Source organism: Oreochromis niloticus, linkage group LG18 (genome assembly GCF_001858045.2).
Source record: "Oreochromis niloticus isolate F11D_XX linkage group LG18, O_niloticus_UMD_NMBU, whole genome shotgun sequence".
NCBI lineage: Eukaryota > Metazoa > Chordata > Actinopteri > Cichliformes > Cichlidae > Oreochromis > Oreochromis niloticus.
In genome coordinates, this window is record NC_031982.2 from 27,916,098 (window position 1) to 27,944,052 (window position 27,955).

The 27,955-nt window shown below is 40.0% G+C and overlaps 1 protein-coding gene across 1 annotated transcript; it reads left to right on the plus strand.

Moving 5' to 3' along the window:
* The first annotated feature begins 3,320 nt into the window (after positions 1 to 3,320).
* On the plus strand, positions 3,321 to 27,235 carry LOC100700741 (kinesin-1 heavy chain). The gene is made up of 26 exons (XM_003447482.5): positions 3,321 to 3,716; positions 10,650 to 10,737; positions 10,866 to 10,939; positions 11,023 to 11,127; positions 11,678 to 11,726; positions 13,173 to 13,228; positions 13,326 to 13,413; positions 13,506 to 13,630; positions 13,847 to 13,951; positions 16,972 to 17,117; positions 17,402 to 17,550; positions 17,652 to 17,839; positions 18,165 to 18,233; positions 18,447 to 18,653; positions 19,947 to 20,090; positions 20,209 to 20,400; positions 20,491 to 20,608; positions 20,848 to 20,903; positions 21,379 to 21,488; positions 21,709 to 21,810; positions 21,968 to 22,028; positions 22,697 to 22,768; positions 22,974 to 23,078; positions 23,233 to 23,449; positions 23,972 to 24,104; positions 24,360 to 27,235. The coding sequence occupies exons 1-26, from the start codon at positions 3,591 to 3,593 to the stop codon at positions 24,361 to 24,363; spliced, it is 2,889 nt and encodes a 962-aa protein (XP_003447530.2). The 5' UTR covers positions 3,321 to 3,590; the 3' UTR covers positions 24,364 to 27,235.
* The last annotated feature ends 720 nt before the right edge of the window (positions 27,236 to 27,955 follow it).

Here is a 27,955-nt window from a genome sequence, read left to right on the forward strand (position 1 = left end):
AGCAGAAAATTCATGACTTTATGATTTTTATGGTAACAGCTACTGGAAGACGGTCAGATTAGATAAGTATGACTTCTTCAGTCTGGTGAAGTCACTTGGATGAGTGATGAAACATTTCTCCCACTAAAAACGTTATGTCCAAATGAAAAGAATCAACTTTTTGGGATTTGCACTTTATACTTTGTACTTCATGATAACTGACTAACCAAAATTAGACTCAGATGCCACGTTAACTGATGAAATAGTACCTATTATTTTGAAATTTGACATTGTGTATAATGAGTGTTTTTGCTTCTCTTGATATATTTTGATGCTAATTATTATATATTTAAGTAAAATGTTTAATGTGTTTAGATGTTAAAGTATCTCTACAGTGCAATATGTCATTTTAAAGATCTGAAAAACACTGTTGCTCTAGTTTCCAGTTTCACCACATGATGATGAGGCAGGTGTATGACAGACTTTATATCACCCATTTTGAATTTATGTCTTTCCCATAGAAAGAGTGGATGTAACTCAATGAATGACAGTGTTGTTGTTTTCTCCTTTGTAAACACTCATAAACACATTTATGCCTAAAGCCTAAAGCATTTGCAGTGAAACTAAACCTACACACTACATGACTGCAATAAATAAGACACAGCTGTCAACTAATAGGCTTAGCTGGATGCTGAGCTCTTCAGTACACATGTGATTTGAGAGGCAGGGGGCTCAAATAAATGTGTATTACAGTGCCACCCAGCAAAATCTCTGAAAAACATTTGGTGGATCAGTGCTGCCTCACAGCAGGAGCTTGAGTTCAAACCCAGGCAGGACCGTTCTGTGTGGAGTGTCCATGTTCTCTCCATGCTTACATGGGTTGTGTCCAGGAGATTGGGTTTCTCCTACTTTTGGGGAAAAAATTCCTGTAGGCTTTTGTGAGCCCAGGATATTCCCAAAAAAGAGACTGATCTCATGAGCTTCACTTCCTGGTTAGATGATATGACATGTGAAAGGTCATCAGGTCATTGAAAAATGATTCTAAATATAATTTGAAATGTGAAAGGACATCTCTTCCTCATGGACACTTCTGGAAACGTCTCAAACAACACTTTAAAAACAAGACATTTCACTGGAAAGAGGCTAATACAGTAATCTCATGCTGCAACTCACCATGATATCCATGTATATGTAGATGCACATGGCTGGAATATACGTTTTTATGTGTTTACATATATATTATCAAATGACATCTAGTAATAGTATTCTGTGTACCTGGAGTTAAAGTTGGAATCTGTCTGATAATACAGATACTATTATCAGAATAAATGATTATCAAATTCCATTAATCAATTTTCTTCCTAGGCTGGAGCCTATCCAAACTGCCATAGGGCAAGAGGCGGGGTATACCTTGCACAGGTTGCCAGTCTGTTGCAGTGCTAACACCCAGAGAGACAAGCAACCAGTTGCACTCACATTCACACCTGTGGACTATTTGGAATGACCACTTAACCTATTCCCACAATCTGGATGTGTCTGGACTGTGGGAGGAAGCCAGAGTTCCTAGAGAGAACCCACACAGACATGGAAAGCATGCAAACTCCACACAGAGAGGCCTCAGCCAGACGGTATATCAAACTCAGCAATCTTCTTCCTGTGAGGCAACAGTCCTACCACACCATTATACTATGCGAAATCAAAATGATCAAATTTACAAAAGAAAGAACGATTTTTGAATCAGTGGCTAGTTGTGATATAAATAGCTACAAAACTTTCATGTCTTTGTACCATTCATACCTCCAGTCAACACAAGGATATTCAGTGGGTAAACATTTTGAAATTAGGATGGATTTAAGAGTTTTTAATAGCATCAAAAGACAACTGTTGACCTTTAATGTTTCAATCAAATTTAGGCGTAAAGGCATTCATTTTTAAATGCCATGAAAGGCCAGACTCATCCCAGATTTAGCTGAATAAAGAGGGACATAATAAGAGCTCATATGACTCAATAGCCCTTCCTGTTATTATTACCAGTATAGTAGACAGTCGACAATGTGGTCTGTGCGGACTTGTTGCTCAGTTATAGCCAGACTACCCTGTTAGCTCACACAGCAGTGCCACACCCTTTCATCCCTCTGTGAACACACAAGTGGGCCAGTAGAACTGGTATTTGGATTAGCTAAGCACTCTAACATGAAAAAGGATATCACTCAGTGTTTCAGGGAGTGGCCTGAAAATGTGTCCAGCCGCTAGCGGTTTGCCATGGCTTTTGCTCCATTATATGGCATCTGCTGAGTGAGGTCAGGCATGATGAATTTTTAGTTATGAGGAGGTCTCACAGCTGCAACCTTCACAGCATGCCGTAGTTCTTTCCTCTCTCGGAAGTAACAATAGCATTACTGTTCCTAATATTTCCCTGGCAGATTAGATAAACAAGACTCCCATACTGTGGAACATAAATACATTTTGTCTGCTTTATTGAAACTCATAAATATTCAGTGAAACATTCAAATCTAAGAATGAAGAATAAGTCTAATGTAATGATGCTTAATTTGACACATTTATAGTCTATGTACATGGGTTACAGAGGTTTAAAAGCACGATGGACGATTATATAGAAACATTTTCCACATCCATTTTTTTCCCTTCTGAGGTTCTGAGGCATAAAGTAAATTTTAGACAATCTTATAAGTGTATGAGAATGCCATTTTTATGGCAACACAGGGGTGTTTATTGAGCTTAAGACCAAAACTAATTTATGATGTATGTTTTATAGTAATATCATAATATATACAACATTATTGTGGTTGTGTGCAACTGTGGCTCAAGGAGGTTGATGGTTGAATGTTTAGTTGAATGATTGTGCACATTCACCAAATAACAAGTATATCTTCAGACTATGTGAGAAAGCTAGTGTAACCTGGAGAGAACGGATGCACACGCAGGTTGAGGGAGGACACGCGAACACCACACAAAAGGAACTCAGCCAACAGGTGGATTTGACAACATCCTCTTTCTGCGAGGAGACGGAGCTAACTACTGCATCTGCTGTGTCACCAGTTTTATTCATACATCATTTTAATGCTGATTGATTTCTATATTGTTCTAATTTCTCATCTATTGAAAATAATTATAGGTGTGGCATGTTTTTAAATTAAAATACAAAGTATTGAGTGATGACTACAAGAAATGATCTGAAATTAAGTACAAGTGAAAAGTGGCAGCAAGGTACAAATACTTTAAATACTTTGGGCAGCTGCTGTGAGTTTTTGTGTGCATTTGCTGATTAATGGAGATTTCATTACAGAAAAACAGTAAGGAGGGGAGCGCCTGCCGGGGTGACGTCATTGTGATCCACATCCACGGTAGCAGGAGGGGTGAGGTGGCCAGCCGCTGATCCACCGGTATCATGGCTTCCTAACAGGACGGGGGGAAGTGACTGAGTGGAAAAACAAGGATTTTTGTTGAATGTCCAACTGATCATCGCCCTTTCTAGAACTTGAGATTGGGACAGAGGGGCTCGGCCTCCCTTTTCGCCTCTCACGGCCGCCCCTGAGATCCAGTATATACTTTAATTCTTCTCGTGAATTTCCATTCGTGAACCGTGGAAGATGGCCGACCCGGCGGAGTGCACCATCAAAGTGATGTGCCGTTTTAGGCCCCTGAACAGCTCCGAAGTGACCAGGGGCGACAAGTACATTCCCAAGTTTCAAGGGGAAGATACCTGCATTATCGGGGTGAGTTGATTTGTGTTGCTACCTGTTTGACAGAGCCCTCAGGCACTGGCAGCCATACGCCATTTTTGTCTTTCGGTGACGGCGGTTAGCACCTTAGCCTGTTAGCTAGCGGCGCTAACCTGCTCACGGTTGCGTTGTTTCGCTGGCCCTCGGCTGGCGCCTCGATTCAGTGGCTCACATATAACGCGCTATGTCTTCAGCTTTAATTTTATATACAGACTCCGGCAGGATTTAATTCCACGTTTCGGAAACAAAGCCCAGTAGTTGTTGTCATAAAAATGTCACCACTCGCGGTTGCCCTGTCATTGCTAGCGAGCTGTCATTCAACAAAGCCACAAACACAGCGACAGGTTAAAATGTCGCCGGCGGCCGCGCGCTTGCTTGCCAGTCCCATCCCTTACAAACTGCAATATTATAACGATATAAATTATTCATAGGTGTGCATCTGTAACGATAACTCTATTAATTATGAACAGTTTGCGTCAGCATAAAGCGTAAGCCAGCTTTGATTTGATAGTGGCTAGCAGGCTAGGCCAGCTGGTAGTTGACAGATTAGCTGGCTTCGGCTAGCTGGCTAGTATTAATACTGTAGCTTAATTAGAGCTAACATCAGCTAGCCGACCAGCTGGCTGTTGAACCAACCCTTCTGCAGACCATGCTGAAGTTTATTAGAGTATTGGATATGAGGGTGGGAATGAGGAAGAGGAAACGTGGACACACAATAACTGGGAGTGGAAATGTCCATTTTCATGCAGGCCAGTTGTAGTCTGTTGGACTAAAGTGACTGGACACACTGCAGTGTTATCTTATAAATGGTTTTAATGAAATCCATGTGTTTTCTTTTCAGGATGTTTAAACTACAGTTTGTTGTCTTTAGTTTAATTAGCCCTCTTTCACTTGATAAGGATAAAAGGCTTTGGAACAGTTACCATCACAACAAAAGAAGGAAATGCCTTGCAGTACCATGTTACCTCCATTTTACTAAACCAACAAAGAACTTGACTTGAGAACCATTTGCAAATAATGTGCACTTGATGCTTTGTCATCACAGGCCTGTAAAGCATGTCTAGAGCAGGAGCTGTTCACACAACTTGATGTCCTGCCATTGCATGCCTCTACACAAAAGGAAGTTACCTGATCTTTATGTATTTCACAGTTACTTGTAATTAAGAAGCAAACAGCCTAAAACCTGAACTGACATTTAAATTTTACAGTGTATGCTCAACAGGTGAAAGGGAGTGGCAGATTATTTGAAGAAAACATGGTTAAATATTAGTTTTTCTTGCTGGCAAACTGCCTCGCTCTTTGTGGACTTTGCTATCCTCATGATATGATCACCAATGGAAATACAGCTTTAAGAGAGATTACAAGGCAATAGAAACTTGTCGTGAATTTGAGTCACGTCTTCTTGAGTAAAACTACTAATTTAGGTGGTGATTGTAGAGTACAACACAGCCATTCATTTCCTGTCATGCAAAAACAGAGATGGCCGTTAGAGCTGTGTGCTGAGTTCTTGAATAGTTTTGCTGACAATGACTTCAGGCCTCTAGCTAATAGCAGGCACACTGTCTGTGCAGCTAAGGCATGATGCGGCCCTGCCCAGTTCAGAGTGCCAGTCATAGTGGCAAAATACCAGTAGAGATTGTGAGAGACGCAAGTGTTGCGAGCCAGAAGCGAATCGTCTCTGTTGGTAAATCTGCTTCGAGAAGTACAGGACCGGCAGCAGCTCAGGGATCCTGTGTAATCCCCTGGTGTTTTTCTCTCCTGGTTACCAGCTGTTGGACCAATCGGAGCAAGTGGGCGCTGGGCAACCACTGCGGGTGGGGAGGGTAATTATTATGGTGATGTATTTTGTTTTGCAGATGCTCTTAGCTCATACTTTATGTCCGTTTTGAAACAATTCAGGGCGTGGACTCTGAGCTGGGACTGATACCTCAGCATCAGTGCCCACACTTCCAGCTGTAAAGAGAAGCAGCTAGACCAGTGCAGACCATTTTGATAGTGCTTAGAGTTCCCCTGTAGCTCACTTTTAGGTAGTCCCAGTCTTTTGGCTTGAAAGCGAGAGAGGCAGATGAAGTTTCCAGATGAGGTGGTATGGGTGTCGTAACTAGCTCGATTTGCCAAGAAAGCTTTGCCATCCTAGTGTGAGTGTGCAGCAGGTGAATTATTCATGCTTGCTTTCGTTCTCCGTCAGTGGTACACAGAAAGATCAGGTCGTCACCCCCTTCCTTTGCTGTTACTTTTGCTATTTTCATACATTAGCCTCAGATGTCCCTCAAGAACAGCTTTGAGGTACTTTTACAAAGTGTAGTACTGCAAAAGCGTGAAAGATAAATGGGAGGAAAATTATGCAAAAGAGGATATAAAAGGAAATGTTGTATAAAAAAAAATGATATGCACTTACATATGAGTGCATGTGTGGTGGATAAAGAGCTACACACTAGTTTCACCTCTTGGAATTGTTTGTTTTTCCCAGTGGGAAATGACTAAACATTATAATAAGATGCTTCTCAAGTGAGCTGCTGGTGGCAGTTGGTGGATAGTTCTGCTCTGCAAATGTGGTGAGCTCAACATGACCACACCTGGTCCTTCACCTGCTGTTAGAGGAACCTTCCAGCTCACATAGAATTTCCAAGGACAGACACAAACTGTAGAGTAAGGTGGCAGCACTGAAGTAGGTCCTACGTCCTAGGACTCCTAGTCAGTAGGAAAACCCGATCTTGGCATGATGTGGACTAGGGCTGCCACAAACGATTATTTTGATAGTCGACTAGTCACCGATTATTTTTGCGATTAGTCGACTAATCGGATCATGCATCCATTGGACGTAAAACGTACAGCTTATTGCACCAGCAGCATCTGCTCTTATATAACATTAGCTTACAGTTTTAAGTGTTTAGGGTATGTGCTAACTAAAAATAAAGACAAGATGATAGTTTATTAAATTTAATGAGATTTACAGATTGTTTCGGTAAAGTTTAATAAACTCCTTGCTATCTAAAATATAACGGGACACCGGAGTATATTCTCGAGCATCTCACACTTCTGATAATCAGTTGTCTGCTTGACGTTTATTCAGCCGTGTATAAACTATAACTTTAATCTCAGCCAAACCGATTTACTCAGGAACAAATAAAATACTAAAAAAAGGCCAAACAATAACATTTTTAAGTTATCTAAGTGACTTATATATGTTTAACCTGAGTAGCGAAAGACGGTGGTGGGTTAGAAAACGATTTGCCGGGAGTCCGGTGTTCTCACGGGCTCTAGTGAGCCTTGCCCCCGGCTAGCTATCGAGCTAGTGGGTAACAGACGTCTCCGAAAACGTCGGAGCGCTTTTGAAAATATGCGGTGTCTTGATAAACTGAGCAGATATTTGAGGTTTACACAGCTACATTCTCTCCTGAAAATATGTTAAACGTTTATTTTGTGACCCAGAAAGATTAATAAGAGTAATATTAAAACTAACTAGCTGCCGCCATTGTTGAAAACTGAGCAGGGCCGCGCTATGAATTCTGGGACACTGCTTCTTCTTCTTCTTCGGAGTGTAACGGCAGCTGGCATCCTTGTACATGCAGTGCTGCCATCTTCTGTTTCAGTCCGTTATTACACTCTTAAATCCTACTACTTATTCCTGCGTCTTTTGTGATCTTACAAAGCTTCAAACGACGCGTCGACTATTAAATCAGTCGTCGACGATTTTGATAGTCGACGTAATCGTGACTAGTCGACTAATCGTGGCAGCCCTAATGTGGACTAGCTGGTTAGCAGCAACTAAACTCTTAAAACGAGAACTTTTCGATTACGCATGTAAAAGCTAAAATGAGTTGCTAGTATTGTTGGATGGTCTGCCCAAGTAACATTGATGTGTGTGGTAGGGTTGTCACAATACTAGAATTTGAAACTCGGTACTGATACCTCGGGAAATATTTGATACCATATTGTTTTCACAAAGGGGAAGATTGTAACAGAAGTAATGGCGAAGTCATCTCTCGAAAACTTGTTAATTTAACCTGTTAATTTTAATTTTTTTTCCCAATTTGAAGTTAGAGTTAACAAAATAAGTAATTAGAAGTTCTCACAGAGTATTTGGATCATTTTATCACAGATCGTGAAGGTAAAATATGTTTCAGAACGTAGGCACTGATACCTAGGTCACAAACACCAAAAATACTTACTCTCCAAATATTTGAATTATTTTAGAAGAAGAACAGTATGAAAAAGTTAAGAATAAACACATAGATAATGTTCATCGTCTATCTGCAGCAGTGTTGTGTGAAGTTGTGAATTGGCTGGAGGAGGCCACTGTTGGTATCGATACTCTTGCAAAGGTGTATTTTAATTTGATATAAATTTTTAGTATCAGTTAATACAGGAGTATTGATATTTATGTATTTAATTTTGAAAACCCTAGCATGGAGAAACACAGGATAAATAAGTGCTTATGCAACATGTAAGATGAGATAAATCAGATATACTGTATTTATCCCAAACCATGGGAACTTACTGTGTTCTAGCAGCCAAAACATTAACCGTAACAAAAAAAAAATCTAAATAACATAGATAAGCTAAGTAAAATAAAACTGGACAAAACAGCGAAATCAGGTTAAAAAATATGCAAAAGGAGCAAATTGAAACAGAAATTGTATGAAATGGTTTGAAGATTTTCTGTCCTTGTGACAGCAGCACTTAAACAGATGACAGAAAAGAGTGAAAGCAGTCAGCACCTGTTATTTTTTTTTCTGCCATATGTAAGAAAAATCCAGATTTGGGGGGGGGGGGGGGGAAACCATGGTTGTATCATGCTTAAAATATTAAGATGCATTGGGTGTTGGCAGAATAAGCTAACTGTAGCTTTATTGTCTAAGATATAACTTAATACGTCTCATAGAAAACCATCAGGAAGCAAGGGGTGTGACAGAGCACTCATAAATACTCTAACAATACATTTCACTGCAGTTACAATTTCAGACAGTAATCCCATTAGACATAAGTGCAGGTAACAATGAGGACTTTAAAGTCAAGCTCTATTGTTTGCTGACAGCGTCTGGCAGTCCTGATAGTGGCTCAGCACTCTTGTTTTGGGTCAGTTTCCGGGATGTGGCTAACTGGAGTGAATTACAAATGTCTTAAGATGCTGCCGGTAGGTATTGCACAGAGCTGTGCTTTAGATGTGACCGTCTGTCAGGAGGGGATTATGAGCCGGTGTGCAAATTGAGGACATCTAAGCACAGCTGCAGTCATCTGAATAATTCCAACACTGGTAAACAGGCTGTTGCGTTTGCTGCCAGGCTATGAAGTATTTGTGACTTCACCTTGAGTAGTGAATGTGTTTGCTTTTATTCCTGGCCTCAAACTAGTAAGCTAGTAAGTGGAGCCTTCAAGGTGACACCAGCTGCTTGTCGACATTTTCATCTTCCTAAACAGGTGTTAACGCTGAATCTGACAGTAACTTACCTGCTGCCATGTCTGTTTGTAACCTGGGCTATCACTAATGAGGCTCTCTTGTGCTCAGACTGTTAACACATCACAGCTACGTCCTCGCCTGTACGGCTGAAAACAAGATGAGAGATCCAAACCTTCAGAGAGAGCATGCCATTCCAGCTGAACTTCAGATTTGCTTGTAGCATTAGTTTTATCGCCCTGCGGTTCATCATCTTCTTCCTCATCTTGCACTTCGTCATCTTGCCAGCTATTGATTGCTATCTGACTGAAAGTCTGCTTTGAAGTTTTGACTAGCCTGTGGGTCATCAGAGTGAGATACACTTGGCTTTTTTGAAGCAGGATAGCTCTTAAATTAGCACTAAAAGTTCAGGGTGTACTTTAGTTTATTTCAAATGCTGGGAGAGAGATGTGGGATGAGAAAAGCTATATTAGGTGGGAGATGCAAGCATTTAGAGGTTAACTAGAGTGCAGCTGACAAAGAATGAATTGGGTGGAGAGTAAAAAAATACAACAGTATAAAAGCCGCCAAGGTTTTAGTTTAGGTTTATTTATTTATTTATTTATTTTGTCCAGCATCAGATGTCATCCCTCCTATTCACATACATTTCCTGGCATCTTTCAGTTTTTTCTCTTAAAAAAAAAAGGAAAATGTGTTTGGGGAAAAATTGCTTTTAAACACCTAACAACTGATGAAACACACCTAAAGTACAATTAACAGTATTTCCCCACACGTAGACTTTATAACCATTAATGATTTTACTGGTGAACAATGCTGCCACTCTTATTTTGAAGGTTCAGCTACTGCTTACCAGCTAGCTCTGGTCCTTCTGTTGTCGTGTTCTGCTATTGGCAGGCTGATCAGATCCATGTTCTGGCGAGTCTCTTGTGTCACAATCAGGGGTCCACCCTGACATCACCATGTACCATCATGATGGTAGGCCTTATGTTGTAAGCTAGAAGGCCACAAAAAACAGAACTTTTGCAGCAGGTGGAGAGGCGGTTAGTGGGCTGCTCCACGGTGCTGTGAAAGACTGCAGAAGAAGAACTACCGTCACCAAGTGCAGAACATCTGTAGCAAGTAACTGTTTGGATAAGCAGCTAATTACTCCTGTGTTATTTATTGTAACAAAGTATTGTTTAGTAATCCAAGTAAATAATATTGTGTGGTGGGTCCCCATGTCCATCTTTGAGTTACTGTAGATAAATCTAAGCTGCTGCTGCTGGACATTTTTGTAAGTTTGTATAACTTACAACCTGCTGGACAGCTTCCATCAGGAAACACCTATCCGATTCTGGGTGGGAACATGGTCTGTTGTGAATTCCTATTGTGTCTGTTAGTGAAAGAAGTTATTGTACACACATCTGTTTACAAAACACACGTCGGTTTATTTTTCAGAGATTGCAGATTATTGGCTTTCATTTTTTTTTTACTGTGTCATTAATACTCCTCCTCCTTTTTTTTTTTCTTCTTTTTTTTTCCCCCTGCAGGGTAAACCTTACATGTTTGACAGAGTGTTTCAGTCAAATACAACACAAGAACAAGTGTACAACGCCTGTGCCCAAAAGATTGTAAAAGGTGAGGGGTCGCTTTTATTTTTGTAATCATTTTATATTTGCTTGTTTACAGGCATTTATACAGCAGGTCCGTTGAATCTTTGCTTTACTAAGTTCCGAGTTTTTTTTTTGTTTGTTTTTTTCTTGTAGATGTTCTCGAGGGTTATAATGGGACAATTTTTGCATATGGGCAGACATCATCTGGTAAAACACACACCATGGAGGTAAGGATGGCCTCCAAGTCTTGTCTTCAATAAAATTTTCATTTGACTTTGAGACATTGCAGTAATTTGTTCTGTGTTCCCAGGGGAATCTCCATGACACAGATTCAATGGGAATCATCCCCAGGATAGTGCAAGACATCTTCAACTACATCTATTCCATGGACGAAAACCTGGAGTTTCATATCAAAGTAAGAAGACGGGATGCACAGTACAGTGATCCAACAGATAAAAAAAAAAAAAAAAAGCTCTTATAAAAAGTGCAGTTTTTACTCTTTAAAACTGAAGTTACATTTTCAGATATATGGTTAAGATCTGAGACTATGAGTGCAAGAGACAAGCTGCTTAGTTCCTTTTTTTGTAGTCTGCGGTTATTCTGCATTTCTTTTGCCTGAGACAATATAAGAGATGGAGAAGGGTGATATGCTTTGAACTGCAATGTCATATTTCCTGTTTGACCCACCTCCTTTGAGCTCTGCTCTTATGTTAAAGCCCTTACTGTGAAACTGTACTAAGTACCAGATTTTAACTGTCTGTTGCTGCTGTATTTGAAGTATGTGTGAAGAAATGAATTAAATCATTTAATCAAAAAGATCCAAAAAACAATTACAAACTACACTCTTCAGACCTTTGCACATCTGTCTCTTAGAGTAAGGCAGATCGATGAGTGTGCATCTGGATTGTCTAGTTTGTTCCTTCAGTTTGAAGCTCTGTATAATGAGATTGTTCATCTGTTTACAGGTTTCATATTTTGAAATCTACTTAGACAAGATCCGGGACCTTTTGGACGGTAAGTGTCAAACATTTCTCATCTCCTCTAATTGTACCAAACTTTGGTACCACGTGTCACAGGATGAGTCTGTGAAATGGAAATTAATGAGCAGCAGTTAGAAGCACGGTGCGGCAGTTGTTAGCTGTATATGTACAGAATTGCAAATGTAGGTAATTTTGTAAGTGCAACAATGTATAAAAACATCTAAAAACTGAGCATAGCAGCAGGCTGTTTCAAGAGAAATATTTATTTTATTTATTTGTATTTTATTTTATCTTCATCACGTATTTCCATGCTTACACACGTCATATGTGTTTACACTATCAGGTACAACTTTATAAAGTGCTCTATGAATAGTGGGATGGTGTATACTTCCTTTACCAAGTGGCTGCCATCTTGACTCAAGATAGCAGAAATGGAAAGATGGCCAAAGGGAAGGGGCAGTTTTTAGTTGGTTGCATGAGGATGCAGAGTCAGGACAAGTGATTTTACTGATGCTTACTGAGGTCTAGCAAGCTTGTTAACATGTGAGTTTGTGGCCTTGTTTTACGTATCTTGAATTGCTATCTTCACTGTCTCAGTGAAAATTTCAGGTAAAGGTAAAGAAAGAAACTTGCCATCTTTAATTCAAGATGCACTATATTATCAAAAATCACTACTACACAAGTGCGTAGCATGCATGTTATGCTATGCAGTATAACTACACACTATATATTCATATCAAAATGAGCTGCAGAAGCTTATCCTCACGGTGTTTTGTTGTGTGAGTTGTGCTGTGCCTTAAATTTCTCACAGTACCCAGTTCTTATATTGCCCTACATTGCATAATAAGGTTTTCTCGTCATTTTTTTAATAAACTAGGTGTTTTATTATTAATTGTAAAAAAAAAAAAAAAAAAAAAAAAAAAAAGTTACAGGTCGGCATATTTCTTGCTGAGTGGGTTTTTCCGGCTTTGTTTGTTGTAAACGATCTAAAAGGAAATGGTTTAGAAGTCCAAGACAATGAAGATAGATGTAGAAATGGCAGAAGAGTGAACGCACATGAAGATATGAATAATAGAACTTTCTGGTCAGATAAAGGGCCTTTATATGGCCAGGGCAGGAACAGCTAGTATAATGGGCCCATAAGTTTCAATACATGCCACTGGTAGCATTGTGAAATGCCACAGGGCACTAATTTAGACAGTAATTTTGAAATTAAATTTAATTTGACTGGTCACTGGAATGTACATATACAGAGAAACCAGTCAAATATTAACAAAACAAAAAACACTTGGTTTCCTTTTTTTTGGTTTTAAAGGCTTTTTCTCTGCCATTTCTGTTGCGTCTATAGATTTCATGTCAGGATTCTTTCTAATGTCATGGCTTTGTCTTTTATAATTCCTTTGAATTAAATGTTTCCATTTCAAAGTGTTTGTAGTTCAAAATTAGTTTGTAAGACTGATTTATTCCAATTTACTTCCAGTGTCAAAGACCAATTTGTCAGTGCATGAAGACAAAAACAGAGTACCTTATGTCAAGGTGAGACCTACTCATATATATCAGATTTCAACAAACTGGTAAAACCTGCTGGAAAGAGAAGACCAAGAGTCTAACCTCATGTTTTCCTTTTTTAAAGGGCTGCACTGAGAGATTTGTCTGCAGCCCAGATGAGGTCATGGATACAATTGATGAAGGCAAAGCTAACAGACATGTAGCAGTTACAAGTAAGATACCACCCTCTGTCATGAATCTATTTACTGTAGATTTTGTATTTTATAGAATGATGATGTCTGACCAAATGTCGCCTCTCCCTCAGACATGAACGAGCACAGCTCCAGGAGTCACAGTATCTTCCTGATCAACGTTAAACAGGAGAATACTCAAACAGAGCAGAAGCTCAGTGGAAAACTCTACCTGGTAGATCTGGCTGGTAGTGAAAAGGTAAGCTGGAACATTTCTTACATATTGGCCTCAGTGGTATTCATTCTGCTCTAGCAGTAACTTTGTGATAAATTATTGTAATTTGTAATTGTAAATTGTTCCTATGTTTTTGTTTTTTTGTTGTTGTTTTTTTTAACATGTAGTGGCAAATAATTCAGGCTACAATCCATTCTTTTCATTGGCCATTGAACTTTATTTATTCCCTGTGATTCTCAGGTCAGTAAAACAGGTGCCGAGGGAGCAGTGCTGGATGAAGCCAAGAACATAAACAAGTCCCTGTCATCCCTGGGAAATGTCATCTCTGCGTTGGCTGAAGGAACGGTCAGTACTACTTTGTTATAGATTTTAGACTGTTAGCTCTTACTGTGATTCAGCAGTGTAGAACAAAGCAAAGGAGTATTTTTTTTTTTTCTTCCATTTAAACTTGAACGTCCTACGTTCCTAACACGTACAAATGCAGTTGATGTCGAAGAATGTAATAGTCACCTCACAAATTACTGAAAAACTACAAACCTGCAAAAACTACCCAAAAAACAAAGCATTTGAGGCATTTACCAAAAGTTCCCTTGTGGCCCTCAATCATATACCGGCTCCCTAAATGCTATGAAAAGCCCTGCTTTTAAGCATGCTTGAAGTGTGTGCCAATTTCTCTAGGGCTGTGCGATATGACCAAAATCTCATATCCCGATATTAAGACATCTATCGTCCGATAACGATATAAATCACAAAAATGTGACATTTTCTGTAAATTCTGTGAATGTCGGGCAGCTCGACTTGTGTGAAGTGTTTCCAGCTGGGCGTCGCGTACCTGGAGTCGAGTGTTTTAACCGATGCATGAAACGATACATTTTTAGACATAGGTTGTAACGGCCGCCGTTTTCTTTGTGAGTATTTATTACACAGCGTGCTGCGGGGAAAAGCCTGTTCTAACGTTTGAGTCTAAGGTTTATTTTTTAGCACCTGGCGGCTCTTTTTTGCTTCTCATCCGTAAATACTCTGCATCTTTCACGTGATTCAGTTTATTTTGAAAAGTCTCAACAGGATCTTGAGCTTTATTGTGAAAGGTTTATGTGGAAAATAAACAAGCGGACACGAGGTGGTTTCACCGTCGTTGTTGCTAACGACAACGCATAAAAACAAGCGCTTGTCCGTCTGTAGTGTGGTTATATTAAATATAAGAGAAAGAGAGAACTTTAGGAAATTAATATAGCCACTACAGTGACCATCAAAATAATGAAAAAATATTGCCGTAAACAGTTTATTTTGCGACACCACGAAACAAACGATAGCGTAAAATGAAACGATAGACGTTTTTATATCGTCATCCGATATATATCGTTATATCGAACAGCCCTAAATTTCTCCTTTTTAAGAGGTCTGTTTATGAGTATTTTTTGATCGTGTCTAGGATTTTTATTATTTATTTTGGATGAATAATTATCCATTTGATGAGGTAAAGGTGTTTTACATTTGAGGTCTGTCTTTGGTTCAAAACGTTATGAAAAATAATTTGGGTTTTCACAGCATAATGTGGTGTATTCAGAATAATAAGCATTAAATCTGTTATAACCTCAGGCTATGCTCTTTTGCCTCATGCTTCTGTTGCATCTTGAAGCAGACAGGCATTACTATTATTGTAGCAAACAGAAGCAAAGTCGGTACTACTGACCCAGCTGCACGACCCCAGGCTTGGTGTGCTTGTTGAAAAACCACACTCCTTTTCTGTGATCTTGATGTGAAAGTAGCATTTTCAGCCTTCTACAGGTTCTTTGTGCTGCAGTAACACTTAAGCAGATAAAAAAAGCAAAAACGTTTCTCCCAGCAATGTTTTGACTCAGCCGTTTCATTCTGATTTCACCCTTTTCATTTTGATCAGCGATTGGTTTGATGTTGAGACTCTTGGCTTTGTAAACAACCTGAGGCGGGCAATGGTGTAAAACAAATGAACTATTGTCCACAGATGTCTTGCTTACCGCTACTGTATGTAGGAGTGTGACGTATAGGAGGCTGTTTCAGCTTAGCCATTTGGATAAATGCGAGTCATAAATCAAGTTATTATTTAAATGTCTGTTTTTTCTAAACTTATGAGACCTGTAATATAGGCAGATAAAGGTTTTTAACTCTCAGCTGTAAAAGGCTGATGGGGTATTGTCGTCAACCTGCCGGGCAAAACGATGCCTCTAACCTTGACCTCAAGGTTAGAGATAAGGGGTCAAGTTTTCTGAAACTTGTCCTAAAGGTTCTATATAAGCCTTTCCATTGTAAGTGTTTTAGAATGTTATTTGACCAATATAAAAATTTATTATCTTATCATATTACTTCATTATGTTCAGTTAAGTCTCTGACATTAGGCCATGCCCCAAAAAATGTACGTAACTTGGACATTTTCACCAAACAGACTCCACATTTGAAGCATTCAATATGTCTTTTAGTGGTTAGCTTTGTCATTGCTAACTGAAAAAGCTAACCACTAAAGGACATATTGACATCCAAGTGATTCTTTTAAAAATCAATTGGTAGACCAAATGGTAGAACTTGCTCAGGCAAGTTAATGTCAGTGCCGTTTCAGAACAATATAAGGACTCAAAATGCCCTACCAAATGGTTGAGCAGAACATTAAAGGGTTAATGTTTTATTCAGTATGACTCAAATTGAGTGACTGAGTCCAGAAACACGTAGGACTGGTTGCTATCTTTGTGTGTGATGAGATCAGGCAGGAGGAAAAGAGGAAGACCTCAGAGGTTTGGTGTGACAGACAAAGGTGTTAGGGATGGGCTGAGAAGTAGGTGATCTACTGTGGCCACTCCAATAGGAGAGGGGCCGAAAGAATAAGAAATTTGACCTAGTTAGTGTTGTTAATATGCTCTGTAAATTTGTAGGTAAATCATATTGAAAAAGGATGACTTCCAGGCCTTCTAATGTTTATTTACTTTTTATTTGTTGTTTAATTTCTGGTAAATATATTAATTGACTGCACCTGTCCTTCAAAAGTGTCCTCTGTCGGAAAGGAGGTTGAGTATCTCTGTTGACAATGCCACCTTCTCTGAGAACCTGATGCATATCTTATCCTGTGACTGATATTAGTCACTAAATGATGACCTCAGAATATCCACACATGTGCTGTGGTTTTAAAAAAAATTTGTTCTTTTTCTATAAAGCTTTTATTTATTAATTTTATTTCAGGGAATTGAGCTATATGTGATGACTATAAAACATTTAGTTATTATTAATCCTAATTTCATGTTTATGGGACTAATTGCGGAGCTGGTGTTTTACTTGTGTTTTAATACAAGTGTGTTTTTCTGTCATTGAATTCTATGTTTTTTGTTGCCCATTTCAAGGCCTACATCCCTTACCGAGACAGCAAGATGACCCGTATCCTGCAGGACTCGCTGGGCGGTAACTGTCGAACCACCATTGTCATCTGCTGCTCACCTTCCTCCTTTAATGAGGCTGAAACCAAATCCACCCTAATGTTCGGGCAGAGGTCAGTAGGCTGATGGAAATTTTACAACTGCATTGGTTTTGTCAAAAGAAATCAGCTTCATGTCCCACTTTGACATTACAGAAAACTTTTTCATATAAATTAAGCAACTACATTAGAAAATTTAATTATAAATATCAGATTTATAACAAAGCAGAATGTGAAGTTATAAAAAATACTTGTCAAGTCCCAGATGGTACATTTATGTGCTATTTTCCTTGTAATAAATAATGTTGCATGAGGTTTTTCTTTGGTGCAAAACAAAAATGTATTTCTTCATAATCCAGAGCAAAGACCATCAAGAACACAGTGACAGTGAACATTGAGCTGACAGCAGAGCAGTGGAAGCAGAAGTATGAGCGAGAGAAGGAGAAGAACAAGACCCTGAGGAATACCATCACGTGGTTGGAGAATGAGCTGAACCGCTGGAGAAATGGTGAGGTTGTCGTCTAATCCTTTCCCAGTGCTGTTTATGTGCAGCGCATGAGAGAAACAACTCTTCTTACATCTACTGAACATTTTCCTGCCCCTCCTCAGGTGAGAGCGTGCCAGTGGAGGAGCAGTTTGATAAGGAGAAAGCCAACGCCGAGGTGCTGGCCCTGGATAATATTATAAACGACAAGGCGGCCTCGACACCCAACGTGCCCGGCGTTCGCCTCACTGACGTGGAGAAGGACAAGTGTGAAGCAGAGCTGGCCAAACTCTATAAACAGCTGGATGATAAGGTGTGTTTGTCAACCTGGATTGTGTGTGACAGGTTTTAAACAATTACTACATAGTAAATGTAAAAATGGAACAACAGTGAAGTTATATCTGTAACTAAAGACTGAATAACTAGTCCCTTCAGACTTTATTCTGCTTCCTTTTCATTGGAAAGTAGAAATCTGAGTATTCTTTTGAAAATCTTCAGTTATTAAATAAGAAAAATGTTCCTTTAATCATTCAGACCATTCTTTGTTTAACCAATGGTCTTTCACCTTGTAATTGTCTACCTGTGGTGTTTGGCCTGGCCTAAATGCTGATGTTGCTGTCTGTCTTTACCCTTTACAGGATGAGGAAATCAACCAGCAGAGCCAGCTGGCTGAGAAGCTGAAACAGCAGATGCTGGACCAGGAGGAGGTGAGTACTGGAGGTCTAACAGGTGGCGTGGAGGCACAGATGCAGAGTGAACTTGTGATCTTTGTAGTTTCACAGGAGTGAGGAAAGATGTGAAGCTGTCAATCACTATGAAAAATGTTTTTATTGGACCTAAAATGCAGTCAGCTTTCCTTATTGTTGCAATGACACGTTTAAAAGAATAAAACAAAGTTAAGCTGCTTTTCCTTCATCCAGCTTCTAGCCTCTTCCCGCCGTGATCACGAGAACCTCCAGGCAGAGCTGAACCGCCTCCAGGCTGAAAACGAAGCCTCAAAGGAGGAGGTGAAGGAGGTGCTGCAGGCCCTGGAAGAGCTGGCTGTCAATTATGACCAGAAGAGCCAAGAGGTGGAGGATAAAACCAAGGAGTTTGAGGCCATCAGTGAGGAGCTCAGCCAGAAATCGGTGAGCCCGGAACAGATATCAGCATGCTCATAGGCTCAGTGATACTTTAATTTCATTCGGTTGCCTTTTACGTGTCCTTTATTGTGGCCATGTTAATATGCAACACACAGACACAGAGCACTATAATTAGAGCCTTTAAAACCTGCGGGGATTAAAAACTAGAACTGACACATTCACCCCGGCAAACATGCGCATATTAATTGGTGCTGCAGACCCTTTATTTCGGTAAGTAACTGAACCATGTTCCATAAAGTGGAAAAGTACTTGGCAGATTGACTAAATGCCTTCATTCTTATTATGTGCCTCAAGGCAAAAACATTTAATTTATGATTTTACAAAGGTAATTACACCCTCAAATAAGTCTCAATGCCTGTCTACAAGAACATATTGAAAAAGCAGCAGAGGAGTGAGGGAGCAATGCCTGTAGTAGTAGCCTTTTGGCCACATAAGTTATTGTGTGCAGGGTCAGAGAATGTGGAGGAAACTTTAATTGGCATGCACTGATCCAGTTTTTTCCACTTGCAGACTGGGAATCATTCTTGTGTCTGTATAGCAGAATCAGTCTGGATATTGCTTTCCTGACTTTTTATTTTTTTTTAATCTAACAGACATATATAAAAAATAACATAAGTTTATGGAATTGATATCTATCAGTATGCTAATTGCATAGAATAAATAACATAAAATGCATTAGTGTCATTTGTCTAGTCTTTGTGCTTCTCTCATTTTAGCTCGGTGTGAGAGTCTGTAGGTCACTAGTTGCTGTTATTAATTATAGGTTCACCTGCTCACATACAGCTGAAATAATATTAATTGCAGAAGTTTTGCTTGCAAGTGCAATAAAATATTCCCAGCATGTGCTACACTTGAACACAGTGAGAGAGAGATGCCTGATAGGGAAAGATGAACACGCATACACCAGTACACTGCTTGTGTTGTTGTATTACAGAGAATAGCACTGAATTAAATTCAAATATTGGTTAAGAAGCAAGAGGGACAGCTCAGGCTGAAGAGCTTGGAGACAGATGTGACTATTGGACAAAGGAATGTTGAAGATGGAGCAGACAGGAAGGAGGAAAAGAGAAAGACCACAGAAAAGGTTCATGGATGTAGTGAAGGAGGAAGTGCAGAGGGTTGGTGTTGGGTTGGGATAGGGTGAGATGGAAGTCGTTTATCTACAGTGACCCCTAAAAGGGATCAGCCAAGAGAAGAAAAGGAGGAGCAGTGACAACTTTAGTGCTGAATAGTTCAGCAGCAGTTGACTTTGTATTAAGACCTTCTCTTTTCTTGCAGTCCATCCTGTCATCTCTGGACTCGGAGCTTCAGAAGCTGAAGGAGATGTCCAACCACCAGAAGAAGAGGGTGACTGAAATGATGTCATCACTGCTTAAAGACCTAGCTGAGATTGGCATCGCTGTAGGCAGCAATGACATTAAGGTACTGAGCTGATTTCTACACTTTCTGGTTCAGCTTCTATCCATCTTTTCCAGTTTTTGTTCCTCTTTTTCTCGTTTCTTTTTCCACTATGTGGTCTTAACGTCGTTTTTCATTTCAGCAACACGACGGTGGCAGCGGTCTGATTGACGAGGAGTTTACAGTGGCCCGTCTGTACATCAGCAAGATGAAGTCAGAAGTGAAGACGATGGTGAAACGCTGCAAGCAGCTAGAGGGAACCCAGGCAGAAAGCAACAAGAAGATGGATGAGAACGAGAAGGAACTGGCCGCCTGCCAGCTACGCATCTCCCAGGTATGTGGAAACGAACCACAAACGGCACAGTGAATCGCGGCTTTCACTGGCACCTATGTATTTACATGTGCCTCTTTCCTTTGTCCAAAGCACGAGGCTAAAATCAAGTCCTTGACTGAGTACCTGCAAAATGTAGAGCAGAAGAAGAGGCAGTTGGAGGAAAATGTGGACGCTCTCAATGAGGAACTTGTCAAGATCAGTGCTCAAGGTATGTCACTCTGTGAGGGAAGGGCAGAAATTAAAGCACCGACACTGGCACTCACTCAAAGTCTGCTTAAAGACGACGTGCAGTCTAGCAGAAATAAACAAGCTTTCACGGCTGGTTAAACTCAGTGTGGTTACCTACAGAAAATAATGAGTTTACTTTGAGGATCTTTTGTAGTATGCATTCAGCACTTTGTCCTTTTGATGTCAGTGAATAATGGGGAATTGTTTTCTGTTATGCAGAGAAAGTCCATGCTATGGAGAAAGAGAACGAGATCCAGACTGCCAATGAAGTCAAGGTATGTTCCTCATTCCCAATAAACAGGATGTTTAAAAAAACAAAAAAACATCAAAGTTTTATTTTAGGGAAGTATTTTAAAATTACACACTCACGTATTTTATTCTTAATTTCTATTTCTTAATTTTATTGTCTTATTTCTGTGCTGGTGTATGTTTTTACCTTTACTGGGATGGCTGTTTCACATCAGCTGATGATGGCCAGAAGAGACATTAAGAACAAGTGGTCCTTTGAGTCTCATTTTGTCCTGCCATATAATAGTGTGAGATCAATTGTGGGTGCATAAAATGCAACATAAAATGTTCTCAGTGGCGGCTTTTGGCTGACTATTGCTACTAAAATATGTCATATACTCCCATGCTAATGCTAAATGTCTTCCTGGTAACTTTTTGTATCCCATTATCATTTTGCTTGTTATTAGTCAGTGAAACTTTCCTTAGATTTTAATCTGATTGTCTGTTTATGTCTGTGTTCAGGAAGCAGTGGAGAAGCAGATCCACTCCCATCGTGAAGCTCATCAGAAACAGATCAGCAGCCTGAGAGATGAGCTGGACAACAAGGAGAAGCTCATCACCGAGCTGCAGGAGTAAGGCTTTACAATGTCCGGCTGCCTTTGTCGTCAGTCTTTGTCTGTGCTCACATAGATGCAGTAGTGGGACATGGAAACCCACAGCTGAACAAATATTTATGCAGAGTTTAATTTTAACTAGATGGGAGGTTCATGAGAAGAGTAGAAAAAGTGCACTCGGGACTTGGATATGTTGACTGAGACGTACTCTGATTATGATTTATTTTGTTTCTTCTAGTCTGAATCAGAAGATCATGCTGGAGCAGGAGAGGCTCAGAGTGGAGCATGAGAAGCTTAAATCCACCGATCAGGAGAAGAGCCGCAAGCTGCACGAGCTCACGTATGTTTACTGTCCACTGGTCGCCATTTTCTGTTTGTTTTTCTCTCCACTTACAAGATGCAACAAAAAAACAACTCTGTCAACGTGCAGTTTTGTTTTGTTTTGTTTTTTTAGAATTACCTATATGATGTATTATTGTTCCTTTGTTCTTCTTCAGGGTGATGCAGGACAGGAGGGAGCAGGCCAGACAGGACCTGAAGGGTCTGGAAGAGACAGTGGTGAGTTGATTGAAATTGTCAGATAAATAAAATACATGGATTTGAACAGTCTGACCAGGTGTCTTTGACTACTCGGCTTAGCATTTTTTTTTTAAATCCCAAGAGAAGGATGCCATCTGCTTTTATATTTAACTCCCTCAATCTTATTTTGAAAATTTAGCAATCAGTAGCAATCTAGTCCCCGTTTCCTCTTCCGCTGGCTTGCTGTAGTGGTCGTCATTGTCATTGTATTTTACCACAGTCCAACTCACAGTGTTAGACTGCAGCACTCCGTAGTCTTTGTTCAGCTCTGGAAGTCCTCTGAAAGCTAGTGGGCCACTCTAATCAGAGCATACAACAGATGGAGAGCTGTGCTATGCTGAGGTCTCTCCGAGGCTGAGGAGCAGAAGCTTGCAGTCCAGTACTGTGGAGCTGAAGATGACTTGTGGTGCAGAAGAAACATTGGGCAGCTGATTCTATTGCTGCATGATTAATTTATCACAAAATGCTCTGCTGTTAAAATATTTTGAGAGGAGCATGTTATGAACAGCATTATTTGGCATGCTTGTGACTTACTTTTGCATATAAACACACTACCATTAAAAGTGGGATTCAGCTCTGTAGGAAACACACTGTGTTTGTTTCATTATTCCTGCAAATGAGTTTATAATACACTGTTTTTATTTCAGGCTAAAGAGCTGCAGACTCTGCACAACCTGAGGAAACTCTTTGTCCAGGACCTGGCCACCCGAGTGAAAAAGGTGAGCATTCACAGGATGACGGGCAGCTTACCAAGAAATATTTAAGTCTGTAGAGAAGAACTTTGAGTTAAAAAAAAAAAAAAAAAAAAAAAAGAGCACACCAAACATCACGTGCAGCAATAAACATGGATGTGGTAACAGATGGGAGGCGTGTATATTAATCTCTGTTCATGAGTCACATCTGTTTGTTTTTTATTTTGTGCAGAGCGCTGAGATGGACTCGGATGACACAGGTGGGAGTGCAGCTCAGAAACAGAAAATTTCCTTTCTTGAGAACAATCTTGAACAGCTCACCAAGGTTCACAAACAGGTACGAGACAGATGTGCACACCAACGTGTGTTTTTTGTTCATGCCATATTTTTGTTTGCTTGTTGTAGCTCAACCCATCTTCCCTTGTTGGCACTTATGTATGAAGCTAAAGTGACTAAATGATTTGCATGTTATCACGCAAATTGTCCTACAGCTGGTGCGTGATAATGCAGACCTGCGCTGTGAGCTTCCTAAACTGGAAAAGCGTCTTCGAGCTACGGCTGAGCGGGTCAAGGCCTTGGAGTCTGCTTTGAAGGAAGCCAAGGAGAACGCCGCCCGCGATCGCAAGCGCTACCAGCAGGAAGTGGACCGCATCAAAGAGGCCGTCAGAGCCAAGAACATGGCCAGGAGGGGACATTCAGCCCAGATTGGTTAGTAGGAATGAACAGGGCGGGGAACACCCCTCAGCATTCTTCCTTTATTTAGGGCAGAATATAAAAATCTTTATTTTATGGTGGCTCAAAGGAGAACATCATGTTGTGTTGCTGTTTTGCAGAAGATTTTGCTAACCTGTATATGAATATCATTTAAATAGAAAGCTGAATTTACTTTGAAACCTGCAAATAGCTTTATGTTGGTGTATTTTTTTTTTTGTATTTTTGTATTTTTTCTCAATCATTTGATTAGATTTTATGTGTTGAAAGGCACTTTAATGGGAACCTGTTATGCTTATGTCTCTGCTTTTTTTCCACTAAAGTTCTCTAAGATTAGCTTTGCATGATCGACAGTTCAAAATAATCCAGATTCATTTTATACTGGGCCTCTGTGAAGTCCTTCAGTTCAGCTCTCTAAAAACAGCTGTTTTGGCTTCACTGTAGCTTTTGTGTGATTGGCTGCCTGTCATAAACAAATAGTCAGCTTCTAAAGGTAACTTGTCTTCCACTTCTCCTCAGCCAAACCCATCAGGCCTGGGCAGCAGCCAGTAGCATCCCCCACCCACCCCAACATTAACCGCAGTGGAGGAGGCTTCTACCAGAACAGCCAGACGGTGTCCATCAGAGGGGGCAGCAGCAAGCCTGACAAGAAGTAAGTAGTTTGTAGTTGTTAGGTTTTTTTTGTTTTTGTTTTTTTTGTCTCACACAACAATTCTTAAAAGTACACGATAACGCACCTAAAGCCAGGCATGGTAGACTTTCTTTAATAACCAGGAGTACTGAAGATATCCTGTTAAAAATCATTTTTATTTATTGTACAACTGAAAACTTCGTCTCAAGTTAAATGAAAGTTGCCTTCAGTAATGCACGTTACTAATTTTTATATAAATATATTTTTAATATGTAGCTGAAGAGCAGCAGAACAGAAGGACGACACCACAGAAGAAGCCAATATCACCCCCCGCCCACCCCGACAACCTGTCATTCCATTACAGCGAACAGACTCCTCGTCGCTGCTTTGGAACCACGAAGGAGTTTCTGAAATATAAATATATATATATAAATATTCCCAGCTTGTACAGCTCCAGCCCCCCCACCACCACACCTCCACCTACCCACCTCCCTCTCCCCCGAAGTTCTAATCATGACTCATCTCTTTTTCTCTTACTGGATATAATAAAAGAAAGAAGACAACCGTTTTAATTTACAAAAAGCCAAGATAATATTCTTATTCAGGCAACCAAACGCAGTCTTGGGCGCAGCCTCGGCGAGCGAAACCGCAACGCGACTCGAATGTGTAGCTTCGGGTTTGTTGATTTTGTTTAGTTTTTTTTCTTTTTCGTTTTGCACAGTCTGTCGTCATCTGTCGTGCGAGTAGTTCTGCACTGTGCCAAGCTGAATGTAACGGTCGAAAGATCCAAAAAATTCATAGAAATAAACACCTAATATTAAAAAAGACCAAAAAAAACGAAGAGGAGACCCTACAGTGAGAAACAGCTTGACCCTATAAAGCTAACCTCTGTACAGTTCATTGTTATTATTATTATAATTATTATTATTATTATTATCATTGGCTGTTAACCACACTTTTCTCTGGGTAGATTTTACATGCTTCTTTAAGGGAAATACAAAAAAAGTACAAAAAAATGTTTTGAATTGACTAGATGGCGTCGAGCACTACTGTTCTGTCTGATCTTGTTGTACAGTTGTAAAATTGGCACTACTGCACACGTTTCCCCGGAGAGACGAGGCTAAACACAAGGATTAAAATAAAGCCAAGAAGACGTGCGACAGTGTACCGTAGGTGTATTTACCTAAATACCTGTGGAGGCCAACTGTTTTTAATATTAAGTTAAAAAAAACTATACTCGTTAATGGTGGCTTCATGAGAAGGATGCAAAGAATGTAGAATGAAGGGAAAAGAGGAGGAGGATCCGGTTAAGACAACAGACTTCCACCTTTAAGCATAGCCTATGCTACGTAGCTAAATGTACTGTTTTTACTTCTCTCGGTGGTTAATAATGACGTGTTAATGGAAGCTGTTTAATATCTCTCTGCACATTGGAGCACATAGATTGCAAGTGTATAGATGGAAATAGCACACGATGCTCGTCCTGTCCTCGCTGGGTCCCTGTCGGTAACTCGTCTCCTTTCACTCGCGTATTCAGGACCCGTTCTTTTTTTGGTTCTTGTTTCTAGTTTGACTGTTGAATCCCTGCAGTGTCATGTTTTCTTTTTCAAGGGTGCCTCGCTTCTTCAGTCTTCCCTCCCCACACCTTATAGATTAAAAGACCTGTAACTGTATGCGCCCCCTTTCAGTTGTAAATTTGCAGAGTGTCATGCTGGGTTTTATGTACTGTATCTCTTTCTTTGTTCCATAGATGGTGTAGATTTCTATTTCAAAGTGGGGGGTAACACCGGGCGGGTGGAGTGGGATCGTTCAGTTGATGAGTTAGACCTTCGCCACTGATCAGCCAGTCAGGGAGAGCGGGGTCTATAATTGCACAATGATCTTCTGTCATCATCTGGAAGAAGGGTTTATTTAACTAAATCTAACCAGGGGTGTAGATTTTTTGTGTTTTTGTTCTTTGTTGTTTTTTTAGTGGGTTTTTTTAAATTGTTATTAATTTCCCATCACATCTTTATTTTAACCCTGTGAAGCCCCACTGCATTTGGCAAAGAGCTTGTTGTGATTGTAACCCCAGCATGAGAACACTAACATCTTGTGCAAGTGCAATATACTGTAAAATACACTGTATATCAGTCGGCCGGCAGGTGTGATCAGGGTGTGGTTGTACCTGCCCACTCCTCCTTTTTGTGTTGCATTTTGTTTCACTGGTGTCAAGTCCTCGGTGTGTGTTTTCTTTCTTTGATCACTCTTTCTGAAAAGCTGAGACATGTTGCAGATCTTTTTGTTTAGTTTAGTTTTATATAAACGTCATATTCTATATCAAATCTACTGCAGCTGCTGTAATGGAAAGTTAACAAAAGTGCACAGATTGTATAAAAAATCACATATGACCCAAAGTTTTGAGTTTGAAGCTTTTTAGGAAGACTGGTCAAAGAAACTTCTACTGAAAAAGGATACGTTTTGAGACTGGTGGGACGAATGTAGCTGGAAAACAAAAGGAGGGGAAATGATTTTGGCTAAAACCTGTTATCTCCATACAGGAAAGCTGGGTGTAAAATAGCACTTCTTTAGCTGCACTCAGATAAAAACACTCCACATGTGGCTGTTTTTGAGTGGAGGAGGGGAAGAAAAGTTTTTGACAACCGCTTGTTGTCGCTGAAGTGTATTCAGTTGTAATAATTACACTCTGCAAGATGCAGGGAGGAGTAGCTCCCTCGCATCTATGACAGGACAGTGTTTGGTGTCTTATCGAGACGGTTTATACCCTCTGTGTAACCTTCTAGATTTAGCTGAGACATTGCAGCGTGGACCTCAAAATGTTCATCCTTTGACCTCCCACCAAAACTGGATACGAAATGGGGAATAAATACAGCAAAAAGATAAATACTTGTTTACCTAAATTAAATTTTGCATTAATTCTAAATTAAAAGTGTAGCCACTTTTTTTTATTACTGTGTAATAGTTGGTCAGTTTTTAAAAGGACAGTTTTGGGGCTCCATCAGTGGACAAGGTACTGGATCATTCCTGGAGAACTGGGGCACAAATGGCTGGGCTCTGATATGGACGGAGACGGGACGTTAATGAGATCACAGTTTTGGATTGACTGCATGATGTAAATGTATGTGTGATTAAATAATTATGAGGAAAAAAAACTGTCCCCTCTGTGTTCTGTCATTTGACTCTTGTGAATGTGGAGATGGGTTTCACAGGGCTGTTTCTGTTTTACGTACATACACTGGTCGACAGTTTTTCTTTTTTCGGTTTGGGGCTTCACTCTGAGAACTCATTTGGAATTGGAGAAGGGGTCTTCTTTCATGTTTTAACACAGTCACTTCAAGCAAATCCAGGTACATATAAATTATTTCCCCAGTCTTAAGTGGAAGGATTTGCCACTGCCCACTGAGTGGCGTCAGCCCACTAGATGGTTTTACAAAGTGTGAAAATTGCAGTGAAGAAAGCTGCAGTTAGCTAACACAGAAAGACAGCAACTCACACCTACACCCATTTTAGATTCACCAATAAATCCCAGTCAGTTCTGAATGTCAGTTCAGGTTTTACATATAATTAAAGAAGGGCTTAAAATTTGGTGAATACAACCTCGGATGAATGAAATACATGACGTGTTGCATGAAGATTAAGCCAAAGTGCAGAAGCAGTACACCCTTATTGCTTCATCGTGAATTAAGAGGACAAGTAGCATGTGATCATTTGCAAGTGTGAGCGCCTCGACTAAAGCAGAGGTCTTGGCAGTTTGCTGGTCCGAAGCATTTTGTGTGTGTGTGTGAAAACACAAGGCCAAGGAGGAGAGACATCAACAGTGGTCTTAGAGAAGCAACTGTTGCTGCCCATTATATTTAAGGTTTAAAAGTCGA

Coding starts and splice junctions, on each gene's coding strand:
- LOC100700741 (XM_003447482.5), top strand. CDS start 3,591: ATGGCCGACCCGGCGGAGTGCACCATCAAAGTGATGTGCCGTTTTAGG. Junction 13,631..13,846: donor ATCTGGCTGGTAGTGAAAAG/GTAAGCTGGAAC, acceptor TGTGATTCTCAG/GTCAGTAAAACAGGTGCCGA. Junction 13,952..16,971: donor CTGCGTTGGCTGAAGGAACG/GTCAGTACTACT, acceptor GCCCATTTCAAG/GCCTACATCCCTTACCGAGA.